The sequence below is a fragment of the Pristiophorus japonicus genome, chromosome Y, assembly GCF_044704955.1.
Source record: "Pristiophorus japonicus isolate sPriJap1 chromosome Y, sPriJap1.hap1, whole genome shotgun sequence".
Lineage (NCBI taxonomy): Eukaryota > Metazoa > Chordata > Chondrichthyes > Pristiophoridae > Pristiophorus > Pristiophorus japonicus.
The window spans coordinates 38,033,261-38,046,134 of NC_092011.1; the positions used below are offsets into that span (position 1 = coordinate 38,033,261).

At 48.9% G+C, this 12,874-nt stretch overlaps 1 protein-coding gene across 1 annotated transcript in view; it reads right to left on the bottom strand.

The window, feature by feature from the left end:
* The window catches only part of cs (citrate synthase), an 82,255-nt gene extending 69,807 nt beyond the window's left edge, over positions 1 to 12,448 (bottom strand). Inside the window, exon 1 of the mRNA XM_070869816.1 lies at positions 12,263 to 12,448. Within this exon, the coding sequence (XP_070725917.1) occupies positions 12,263 to 12,412 (150 nt within the window). The 5' untranslated portion in view covers positions 12,413 to 12,448. The remainder of the gene's footprint in view (positions 1 to 12,262) is intronic.
* Between the last annotated feature and the right edge of the window lie 426 nt (positions 12,449 to 12,874).

Sequence of the window (12,874 nt, forward strand, 5' to 3'; positions counted from 1 at the left end):
TGAACCTGGACTATGTGACTCGTCATCACGCTACACACAGACAGCCGTTGTACAAGGGCAGATTTAACATTAAAGGATAGATTTAGTGGAGGATGGGGAGGTGGAAGTGAACAAAATGGCAGAGAGTGACCTGTATCCCAGTGCAGGGGCTACTGCCAATGAAATGATTAAGAGGAAAAGCTCCTAATTTCTGCAATTTCAAAATGTAGAATTCTAACGTCTGCAGCAAGTAACTTTGCATGTACTGCTACTGTGACCTGCAGAACCACAACTGCACTTGCTATTCCGATCATATAGAGCTTTAAGTCTGCGATAAGGGGATAAGGGGTTATGGGGAGCGGGCAGGGAAGTGGAGCTGAGTCTATGATCAGATCAGCCATGATCGTATTAAATGGCGGAGCAGGCTCGAGGGGCTGAATGGCCGACTCCTGCTCCTATTTCTTATGAATCACCAGGGATTAAGCGGAGGAAATGGATTGCACCATCGCCGGATCACTAAATTCCCTCCAGCAGAGACCGGTCTTGGGCCAGATGCTGGATTAGAAGGGGTGACAATCATGTGGAAACTCCAGCTGTAACGAAGCTGTCTCAGATTTTAAACCGAGGCCTTTCAGGTGGGATGCCCCACGGCCACTATTTCGAAGAGCAGGGGCCAATATTTATCTCTCAACCAACACCTAAAACCCCGGTTATCTCGTCATCGTCACGTTGCAGCTTGTGGGAGCTCGCCTGACACAAATTAGCTGCCACATTTCCTACATAAGTGACATTTCAAAAAGTACTTCAGTGGCTGTGGAGAATACTGGGAAGTCCCGAAGTCGTGAAAGGCGCTATAGAAATGCAATTCTTTGATCAAGCTTTTGGTCACCTGCCCCAATATGTCTTGTGGCTCGGTGGCAAATTGTGTTTAATGATGGCCCTGGGAAGCACCTTGGGGGCAGTTTACTAAGTTAAAGGCACTGCATAAAGTAGTTGTGGTGTAAAAGAAGCTTCATACTTTAAAAAAAAAGGAGACTTGGATTTATATAGCCCCTTTTACAACCACACGAGGCGCTTTACAGCCAATGAAGTACTTTTGGAGTATAGTTACTGTTGTAATGTGGGAAACACGGCAGGCAATTTGCGCACAAAGCCTGACACATCACTATATACAGCCCGAGAGGGGGCAGGTTAGGCCAGCTGTTTCGAGCAGTGCTGGAACACGTCAGCCTAGGTTTTGTTCACCTTTGCCAGGGTCACCGCTGTAGTATTTGCCAGCCGACTGAACTGGAAAGTCAATGCGATCTCTCCTTCACCGCAGCAGGAGAGGCAGTCTTGTGTTCCCCTTCCATGTCAGTACAACCTTTGGATGGGGAATCAAGTCCCGGCATTCGCTCGGAATTAATGGACTACAAACATGACATTGTACTGGTGCTTTTACCAGGAACAGCATTGAAGGCACTATCCCATTTAAATATTTAATCTAAAGGTTCAAAAATAGGCTCCATCTACAGTTAAAAGTCTCTACATTATTTGCGCACACACCATCGGCACGAATATCCAACAACAGTTGAAATGCTCTGGATTTTTTGGCATCTTGCTTCAAATCAAAATGACTGCGATGCAATTTTTATTCATTGGGTCTTTAAATACCACATTATCTTTCTATAACCAGTTGAAGGTTTGACTCTCCAAAACAGCACAAGAATTAAAAACTGTACATTATCTGAGCTGATGGGAATTAATGACGCCTCATCTGCAGCCCTCCCGACGATTAACGGCCAGAGTTTATCCAACCGCTGGAATTTAGCGGGCTGTTATTGTAAATCAGGCACACGCATTTAGAAGAGGGCATTGTACTCATCTGCAAACGCCGCACAATCCGAGATTTTAGTTGGCCGACTGATTGTGACAGGCAGCTTATGCCAGCCCATTTTACACCTTACAACAACGGGGCAGGCAGCCTGAAAATGGTGGAACTGCAGAGATTCCACTGCCCTTCGCAAATTGGAGCGCATTTTCCAAAAGGCTGCAAGCAAACATGAAGGCTATACAACGTGACCAAATGCGTCAGATTCCACGGATTAATTTAATTTATCGCCCCAATGCACAGAAATTAAGCGCTCAGATATAGGTGCTAAAATTGACATTCACATGGCTAATTTATTTAGCGAAATTTGAACTTTACGGTACGCATCTAGTTTTTCCCTTGAAGACACGAGATTTTGATATTTTGAGTTAGGCTGTCATTGACACCAACAGCAGAAATATAGAAACATAGAAAATAGGTGCAGGAGTAGGCCATTCGGCCCTTCGAGATTTACCAAACCCCCAAGGCTCGATGTACATACACGAGCAATCACGGAGGCTGGATTGGTTCAATCTGACATTGATGGACATAACACAAGAAATGGGAGCAGGAGTAGGCCGTCGGGCCCCTCGAGCCTGCTCCGCCATTCAATATCATGGCTGAGCATCAACCTCAACTCCACTTTCCCGCCGGTCTCCATATTCCTCAATTCCCCATGACTCCAAAAATCTATCAAGAGACTCAGCACACACAGCCCTCTGGGAGCAGAGAATTCCAAAGATTCACAACCCTCTCGGTGAAGAAATTCCTCCTCATCTCTGTCTTAAATGGCCGACCCCTTTTCCTGAGACTGTGACCCCTGGTTCTAGGCTCTCCAGCCTGGGGGAAACAACCTCTCAGCTTCTACCCTATCAATCCCCCTCAGAATCTTGTATGTTTCAATGAGATCACACCTCATTCTTCTAAACGCGAGAATATGGGCCCATTCTGCACAATCTCTCATAGGACAGCCCTCTGATCCCAGGAATCAATCCAGTGAACCTCCGTTGCAACGTCTCCAAAGCAAGTATATCCTTCCTTAGATAAGGAGACCAGAACTGTACGTAGTACTCCAGATGTGGTCTCACCAAGGCCCTGTACAGTTGTAGCGAGACTTCATTACTCTTATACGCCAACACCCTTGCAATAAAGGACAACATGCCATTTTGCCTTCCTTATTGTTTGCTGTACCTGCATGCTCGCTTTGTGTTACTTGCACAAGGGCACCCAAATCTCTCAACATCAACGTTTAAAAAGGTTTCTCACCATTTAAAAAATATTGTGCAGTTCCAGTATTTATTTTATCGGCAACCAACCAAATTCAGCTTGAAAATGTGGCAGGAACAACCCAGAGCAGGACAAAGCAGAAATAACTGAAGGAGTAAATTGGCTCAGAAGACCGAGGAAGTGTAGAAAGGAAAGTACAAGGCAGCACAATGAGAGCTACTGTAGCACAGCAGGAAGAACGTACTGAGTATATACACAGAGGATGCAAAAAGGACAGAGTGTGGGGCAGTCAGGTCATATATGGGAGCTATGGGACTTTCTAAACCCATACTACCATTCAGTCCTGCTGGCCAAATGTGAAGGACTCTAATCTAAAATTAGCAGATTCATTACCTGCTGTTTTATTCACAAGTTGATGTTTATCCAACGCATTTAAGACTGAAGCATTTTTGTTCAGCTCCCACCAGAGACCGTGTGCCTCAGGTGCTGATCCCATCTCCCCCGCTGGACATTCAATATCCGGTCCCAAGCACTGGTGTCCAGCTCGGCCCCGGATCTGGACTTCCAAACCCCACATGTACGACCAGTTCTCCTGCCCAGATTCCCACGATCTATCCACACAAGCTCCAACACATGCTGCACCGCTTGCTTGCTTTTAGGTGCCAGCTGTACATTGTCCATGGCTCTGAAGCACCTACATATTGGACTCCCGAAAGCCAAGCCTTCCTGCACCCTCTGCACCCCAAACATCATGATGTGCAGCTTGTCCTCTTCCAGCTCATTTCCTCCAAGGACTTCTCTCCATCCCATTGGAGCAAGAGTCTTAAACCACCAAGCCCCAAATTTATCTTCCTGACCTCACCTCCCACATTTAAAAATATCCTTAAAAGCTTTGTACAACAATGCAAGCTGTGGTCTGCCTGATTTCAGAAGTACATTTGTGCACACTTGCACTGACTGCCCGCCCAGTTACTTTTCCTAAATCACCTTCCGACATCAGGAAAGTAACCCATACTTTAGACACTCCCAACTGAAAGCAGAATTGAAGTCGATGGCAGAAGTCCTGCACTGAAACTTTCACTAGCTCCAGCTCTGCTGGGTGCGGACAGCAGCAATTACTGATAAACACAGATAAGACCTGAAGGTGCTGCACTGTGCAACATTTACACAACACCAGCAGGATTATATAATCAGCTCAGACATGAAATGGAAACGATGCATGCCTTTGAGAACAGAGATTTGCACGTGGGTTAGTGTTTAACCTTGTAGTTAAACCTTGGTTCTGTCCTCCTCTGTCCTTACCGCCAGACCTGCCTCGAGAACAAAGGGCGGCTTCGGTGCCAACCCTCGCTCCCAGGCCTCTGCCGATGCTGCATGTGAGCCAGCTGTTCAGAAACACGTGGGAGCAATGAGTCATCCCTCCCTTACTTCCCTCGGGAATGTGTCCTCACCATTTGACATCTCAAGTACACGGCTGGGAACAAAATCACATGGTGGGGAGAGCGGGGGGGGTTGTGCAAAAACTTATCGTTGACACCAAAGCCTCAGCACAATGGACCGTGACACCCACTACCACCCTGCTACCCCCTCACTACTAAACCCCACTTTCTGTATTTGCCACTGGCTGCTGCACAGCGAGCACCGAGCACCTCCTGCAACCAACTCAAACGCCTGATTACTCGGTGTCTACCACTCCAGAGATCCCCAGGAACCAGCCGGCATGTCTGCCCTTGAAGGACTCCGAGTGTCTGAAGCCAATAATGAATATCCCGACTGACGGGCTCCAAGATTTGCCAGGCAACAGGTGAGAGATAAATCTATCGAGCTGTCATTCTTTCTACAGCTGGACAGGGCAATTCAGCAGAAAGGCAAACACTCAAAGGGATTACAATACTGATTAGAACATTACACCCAACCACAAGGAAGTAAATACAAAGCAGAGCAGCTAAAGGTAACATCTCAAACTGAAAAATAGAGGACCGGATGGCAGAAACACATTTCCAACCCCTGAATAGATATGCTCAGTTTCCACCCCCCCCCTCAACAGCCCCCACCCCGCCTCCACACCGTTCTTTAATGGAGCATTAACTCACAACAGCCACGATGTTTAGGCAAGAAAATCCAGAGCTTAGGGCCCAGGCAACAGAAAGCCCGGCCAGCATTAGTTGAGCAGTTATAATCAGGGATGCTCAGGAGGGCAGAATTAGAGGAGTGCAGAGATCTCGGGGGATTGTGGGGCTGGAGGAGGTTACAGAGATAGGGAGGGGTGTAGGGGGCTGGAGGAGGTTACAGAGATAGGGAGGGGTGTAGGGGGCTGGAGGAGGTTACAGAGATAGGGAGGGGTGTAGGGGGCTGGAGGAGGTTACAGAGATAGGGAGGGTTGTAGGGGGCTGGAGCAGGTTACAGAGATAGGGAGGGGTATAGGGGCTGGAGGAGGTTACAGAGATAGGGAGGGGTGTAGGGGGCTGGAGGAGGTAACAGAGATAGGGAGGGGTATAGGGGCTGGAGGAGGTTACAGAGATAGGGAGGGGTATAGGGGCTGGAGGAGGTTACAGAGATAGAGAGGGGTGTTGGGGGCTGGAGGAGGTTACAGAGATAGGGATGGATGTAGGGGGCTGGAGGAGGTTACAGAGATAGGGAGGGGTATAGGGGCTGGAGGAGTTAGAGATAGGAAGGGGTATAGGGGCTGGAGGAGGTTACAGAGATAGGGAGGGGTGTAGGGGGCTGGAGGAGGTTACAGAGATAGGGAGGGGTGTAGGGGCTGGAGGGGATTACAGAGATAGGGAGAGGCCATGGAGGGATTTATAAACAAGGACGAGAATTTTGAAATCGAGGCGTTGCTTAACCGGGAGCCAATGTAGGTCGGCTAGCACAGAGGGTGATGGGTGAGTGGGACTCGGTGTGAGTTAGGACACGGTGTGAGTTAGGACAAGGGGTCAGTGAGCACAGGGGGTGATGGGTGAGCAGGACTTGGTGCGAGTTAGGACACATGGTAGCCAAGTTTTGGATCACCTCTAGTTTACGTCGGCCAGTCAGGAGTGCGTTGGAATAGTCCAGTCTGGAGGTAACAAAGGCACGGATGAGGATTTCAGCAGCAGTGACTTCAAACTTTGTCGGGGGGGGGGGGGGGGGGTGAGAAAGAGGGGGAAGACGGGGGACATTGAGTTTTAACAGATTTTAGTAAGCAAGCTACTCACTGCCAGAATTTTTTTTTTTTAAATACACAAAGGATGAATCATTTACTTGCTGACACAAGTTCCTAGTTCAACACCTTGGCAGAGAGGTGTTCCACCGGCAAAGAACAGATCAGATTAAGAGCTACTGACAGCCAACAATGTCAGAACCAAAGATTGAACTTGAGTTGCTAATTGGGCCGGTGATGGAGGAGGAGGGAATGAAGCCAAGAGGAAGTTGCACATTGGAAACCGATGGATGGAGAAGTTAACCCCACTCGCGCGCCCCTCCCAGCACCACACGTCTTGGCTGTCTTTAATTGTATTTGTTCGCAGGATACGGGAAATGCTGTTGCCCCAACGACGACAATGGTGGAACTTCGTGAACCGCTGCGTGTGCTGTTACTATTACAACTGTACTGGGCACAGATCTGGTCTCCATATTATATCAAGGATACAGAGGCATTGGGGAAGGTGCAGAGAGAGTTTCACAAGGATGATACCAGAACTGAAGACATACTCAGTCAACAGGCTGGGCCTCTTTTCTCCTGGGAAGGGAAGACGATGGAGTGACCCGGTCTTTTAAGATAATGAAAGGATTTGATTGGATAGACAGAGAAAATGTTTCCACTAGTGGGGATGTCCAAAATTAGAGGTCATAAATATAAAATAGTCACCAATAAATCCAATGGGGAATTCAGGAGAAACTTCTTTACCCAGAGAGTGGTGAGAATGTGGAACTCACTGCCACAGGGAGTGGTTGAGGCGAATAGTATCGATGCATTTAAGGGGGAAGCTGGATAAACACATGTGGGAAAAAGGAAGAGACAGTTATGGCTATAGGGTGAGATGGAGAGGGGTGGGAGGAGGCTCCGCATGGGTCATAAAAGTGAGCCAGATGGGTTTTTACAACAATGTGACAGCTTTCATAGAATGGAGGCCAGTTGGTCCATCGTTCCTGTGCCAGCTCTGTGAAAGCTATCCCAATTAGTCCCTCTCCCCACAGTCCTGCAATCTTTTCCTTTTCAAGTATTTATCCAATTCCCTTTTGAAAGTCACTATTCAATCTGCGCCCACCACCCTTTTAAGCAGCGCATAATTCACTACATTAAAAAAATCCCAATTTCCCTCCCCTGGTTCTGTTGCCGATTACATCAAAACTGTGTGCTTTGGTTACCGACCCTTCTGCAAACAGTTTTGCCTTATTGACTATTAACAACTCCATCAAATCCCCTTTCTCTGCTCCAAGGAGAATTCCAATTTCATGGCCATTTTTCCTGGTGGGATTTGAACCCACGACCTCCGGGAGGGTGGGGGGGGGAAACAGATCCTTACCACAGCCACGGTTGTAACTAGGGCTGAGTGTGGGGTGGGGGGGGGGGGGGGGGGGGGGTTTACACGTGCCGTCAATCCTCAACACACAGGCTTCACACAGAAAATGGCAACCCCAAAGTTACCTTGCTGCATCAAGTGGATTCCTGGTGCTCAATGACTGACACGAGCAAAAGTAGCAAGGTGTTGCTGCTGCACTGCTACCAACCATTTTAGGCCCATTAGATCATCTGTTGAGTGGCCCAAAAGGAACTGGGGAGAAATGAGAGTCAATCCAAACAAATCAAAGAATCCCAGCTAGTCCAATTGAACATAAAACAAAGAGTATGCCCTTTCGACTAGTCCAATTAGCAGCCTTGATTGCAATCAATTGTAATATTGGTACAGAACGACACTTCCGACTGAAACTGGCTAACTGGTTCAACATCCCAATAGAGTGTGAATGCTTTATTAAAAAGGATTAAACAGATTACAATAGTCTTTCCAAATATCCCTTTTTTGTTTAAAGATATGAAAATTGAGTTTTTTCTCAACCTTCCCCGAAGCATGGACGCTTTGCATTCCACAGGTGTTAGAGACATCCTTCATGAGAAAGCCTAGACAGTGGCTATTGGCAGCCTGTTCAACTCGCTGGGGAAAAGCGAGGAGTTCAGAGACAAATCCAATCCAATTCTGCCCGCTCACCCAACAGACACATGTACTCAGCAGGGTAATCCCACTCAACATGTAATCCCACGCCCCCACACTCCCAGCCCTGGTGTTGAGACCAATTGTTGGTTCGAATGTACAGCGCAGAAACAGGCCATTCGGCCCCACTGCCTATGCCAGTGTTTATGCTCCACACAAGCCTTCTCCCACCCGATCACCACATCCTTCTCCCTTGTGCTTATCCACCTTCCTCTTAAATACATCTGCGCTTTTTGCCACAACTTCTCGTGGTAGCAACTCCACATTCTCACCACTTTTTGGGTAAAGAAGTTTCTCCTGAATTCTCAATTGGATTTATTAGTGACAATCTTATATTGATGGCCGCTAACTCTGGTCTCCCCCCACACAAGTAGAAACATCATATTTGCGTCCACCTTATCAAACCCCTTCATAATTTTAAAGACCTCTATTAGGTCACCCCTCGGCCTGCTCTTGAGAGGTGCAACGAGACCTGGGTGTCATGGTACATCAGTCATTGAAAGTTGGCATACAGGTACAGCAGGCGGTGAAGAAGGCAAATGGCATGTTGGCCTTCATAGCAAGAGGATTTGAGTATAGGAGCAGGGAGGTCTTACTGCAGTTGTACAGGGCCTTAGTGAGACCACACCTTGAATATTGTGGACAGTTTTGGTCTCCTACTCCGAGGAAGGACGTTCTTGCTATTGAGGGAGTGCAGCGAAGGTTCACCAGACTGATTCCCGGGATGACAGGACTGACATATGAAGAAAGACTGGATCGACTAGGCTTATATTCACTGGAATTTAGAAGAATGAGGGGGGATCTCATAGAAACGTTTAAAATTCTGACAGGATTGGACAGATTAGATGCAGGAAGAATGTTCCCGATGTTGGGGGAAGTCCAGAACCAGGGGTCACAGTCTAAGGATAAGGGACAGCCATTTAGGACCGAGATGAGGAGAAATTTCTTCACCCAGAGAATTACGAACCTGTGGAATTCTCTACCACAGAAAGTTGTTGAGTCCAGTTCGTTAGATATATTCAAAAGGGAGTTAGATGTGGCCCTTACGGCTAAAGGGATCAGGGAATATGGAGAGAAAGCAGGAATGGGGTACTGAAGTTGCATGATCAGCCATGATCATATTGAATGGTAGTGCAGGCTCGAAGGGCCGAATGGCCTGCTCCTGCACCTATTTTCTATGTTTTCTGGAGAAAAGAGCCCCAGCCTGTTCAGTCGTTCCCAAGAAGTCTATCCTCTATATTCTAGTATCATCCTTGTGAATCCAATGCCTCTATATCCTTTACATAATATGGATCCCAGAACTGCACGCAGTGCTCCAAGTACACCTCTACCTCCCCAGCCGAGATCAGCCAATGTAACACAAGTTATGCAATTTAATGGTTGGTGTAGCTCAGTCTGAAACTTGACAACAATTGCGCTGAGCCATTATGGCAGGGGACTTTCAAAGAATTCTTGAATAAAAACGGCACCAAATTAAAACAAGCCCACCCCCAAACCTCATTATTTTACTGAAGATCAATATAATAAATTCCAACAGCACCACAAGTTTTAAAACAGTTTACACCGAATAAAATCTGAAAAGTGTTTCGCATCTGAGGGACTCCAATGTTATAAAGTCCAAGGACAAAGGACGGGTTTGTCGCCAGCATGGACTGGGTGGGACAAAAGTTTCTCTCCTGTATATTCTATGTATAAACTATGTAGTTTAAGGTTAAGTTCAACAGGCCTTGCAAAGTAGATTCCAACGAGAACACCGTCACATATCTGGGCCACTCTCATTTTAGCCCTGTACGTAAGCACCATCTTAGTGACCTAACCATTTAGCTATGGGAAAAGATTGGCAGGCTGGGCTTGTTTCTTTTGGAACAGGAGGCAGCCAAGGGGAGATTTAATTGAGGTGTATAAAATTATATGAGGGGCCAAGATAGAAGGACCCATTTCCCTTAGCAGAGGGGTCAATAACTAGGGGCCTTCGATTTGAAGTAATTGATAGAAGGATTAGAGAGGAGTTAAGTAGAATATTTTTCACCCAGAGGGTGGTGGGGGTCTGGAACTCACTGCCTGAAAGGGTGGCAAGAGGCAGAAGCCCTCACCACATTTAAAAAGTACTTGGATGTGCACCTTGAAGTGCCGTAACCTGCAGGGCTACGGACCGAGGGCTGGAAAGTGGGATTAGGTTGGATAGCTTTTTCGGCCAGCACAGACACGATGGGCCGAATGACCTCCCTCCGTGCTGTAAATGTCTATGATTATTCACCTAATCAAGGAGACAGTCTCAAGTGACTGCCTGCTTCCAGGACAGGAGAGCAGCACAGGTCATATCTCGTTCTCTCCGCCTGGCCTGCATTCAGTGATTGCTGAAACCGAAGGCAGCAAGTTATATAAACCCCGAGGGGTGCCCAATTATCATCTTTCACCCCCCCCTCCCCACTCCCAGTTTGAGGCACAACCCGGGGGCAGTGAAAATAAAACCCTAGAATACTGGTTTGGGGCAACGACCTTGGGATATTCAGGGCAGAGTAAAGACCTTGGGATATTCACGGGGGGGGGGGGGGGGGGGTTTAAAACCCCCCCAAACCTCCAATATAACCTCTTCCCATACCCCCGCCCAATCCCATACCCCCCAATCCCAAACACATCGAACCTCCCAATATAACCCCCCATACACCCACCCAATCGTAAAGCCACCCCATCCCAAACTTCCCAATATAATCCCCCATCCCAAAGCCCCCCAATCCCAAACCACCCAATATAATCCCATCCCAAAAGCCCCCCAATCCTCCCAATATAATCCACCAATGCAACCCCTCCCCCCCCATTACCATACCTCCCAATATAATCCCATCCCAAACCACCCCCCTAACCCTTCCAATATAATCCTATCCCAACCCCCCCCACAAACCCTTCCAATATAATCCCATCCCAAACCACCCCCCCAACATAATCCCATCCCAAACCTCCCAATATAATTCCCCCAATGCAACTGCCCCCCCAATCCCAAACCTCCCAATATAATCCCATCCCAAACTTCCCAATATAATTCCCCAATGCAAGCCCCCCCAATCCTCCCAATATAATCCCATCACCCCCCCCCAATCCTCCCAATATAATCCCATCCCAACCTTCCCAATATAATCCCATCCCAAACCACCCCCCCAATCCCAACCCTCCCAATATAATCCCATCCCTCCCAATATAATCCCATCCCAAAGCCCCCAATCCCATCCCAACATAATCCCAAACCACCCCCCAATCCCAACCCTCCCAATATAATCCCATCCCAAACCCGCCCCAATCCCAACCCTGCCAATATAATCCCATCCCAACCCTCCCAATATAATCCCATCCCAAACCCCCCCCAATCCCAACCCTCCCAATATAATCCCATCCCAAACCCCCCCCCCAATCCCAACCCTCCCAATATAATCCCATCCCAACCCTCCCAATATAATCCCATCCCAACCCCCCCCCAATCCCAACCCTCCCAATATAATCCCATCCCAAACCCCCCCCCAATCCCAACCCTCCCAATATAATCCCATCCCAACCCTTCCAATATAATCCCATCCCAACCCCCCCCCAATCCCAACCCTCCCAATATAATCCCATCCCAACCCTCCCAATATAATCCCATCCCAACCCCCCAATCCCAATATAATCCCATCCCAACCCTCCCAATATAATCCCATCCCAACCCTCCCAATATAATCCCATCCCAACCCCGCCCCCCTAATCCCAATATAATCCCATCCCAACCACCCCCCCCCCAATCCCAAATCTCCCAATTTAATCCCCCCCAATCCCAACCCTCCCAATGCCCCCCTGCCCGGCCCGGCCCTGCTCTGTCACCACCACCACCACCACCACCAGCAGCAGCAGCAGCAGGCGCCATAGCAACGAGGCGGCCGCGGCCTAGCGCGGCGGCTGAAGCCTGGCCCCCGCGCTGTCCCGATCCCGGTCCCGATCCCGGTCCCTGTCCCTGTCCCCGCTCTGTCTCCCTCTCCCCTCCCCTCACCTTGCTGCCGGTGAGCAGCCGGCCGGCCGCTCTGTAGACTGCCAGCAGGGCCATGTCGCTGTGTGCGCGGCTGGGCGGGCGGGCGGCCACAAGGTTGAAAGGTCCTCCCGACTGACGGGGAAAGACAGACGGAGCGCGGCCACCGCGCATGCGCCACCCGGGGGGGGCGGGGCGCCGGCCCGCGCCCCCTCCCACAGGAAGGGGGCGTGGCCTGCCGTCGTCCCGAGCAACCGCCTGTCATCCCGCCCCCCTCCCTCTCCCCATTGGTCACAACTCGCCGACCTGCCGCTTCCCCCCATTGGCTGCGCTCTCACGTCAATCACAGCGCTTTCCTCCCATTGGCTGCACCCTCACGTCAATCACAGCGCTTACCCCCTCATTGGCTGCGCTCCCACGTCAATCACAGCTTGCCTTTTTTTGCATGCTGGACCCAATTTGCCTGATTAAAAAGAATTGCTTTCAAGATCTGTTTTTTAAAATTAATATATATATATATATAAAATGTGCAGCCAGCAGATGTCATTTTTATTTCAACTCTCATCTGTAATGGCTATTAAGGCGAGGACCCCACAGGCAGATGCTAGTGTGTCACAAGTGATCCACTGAGGGACC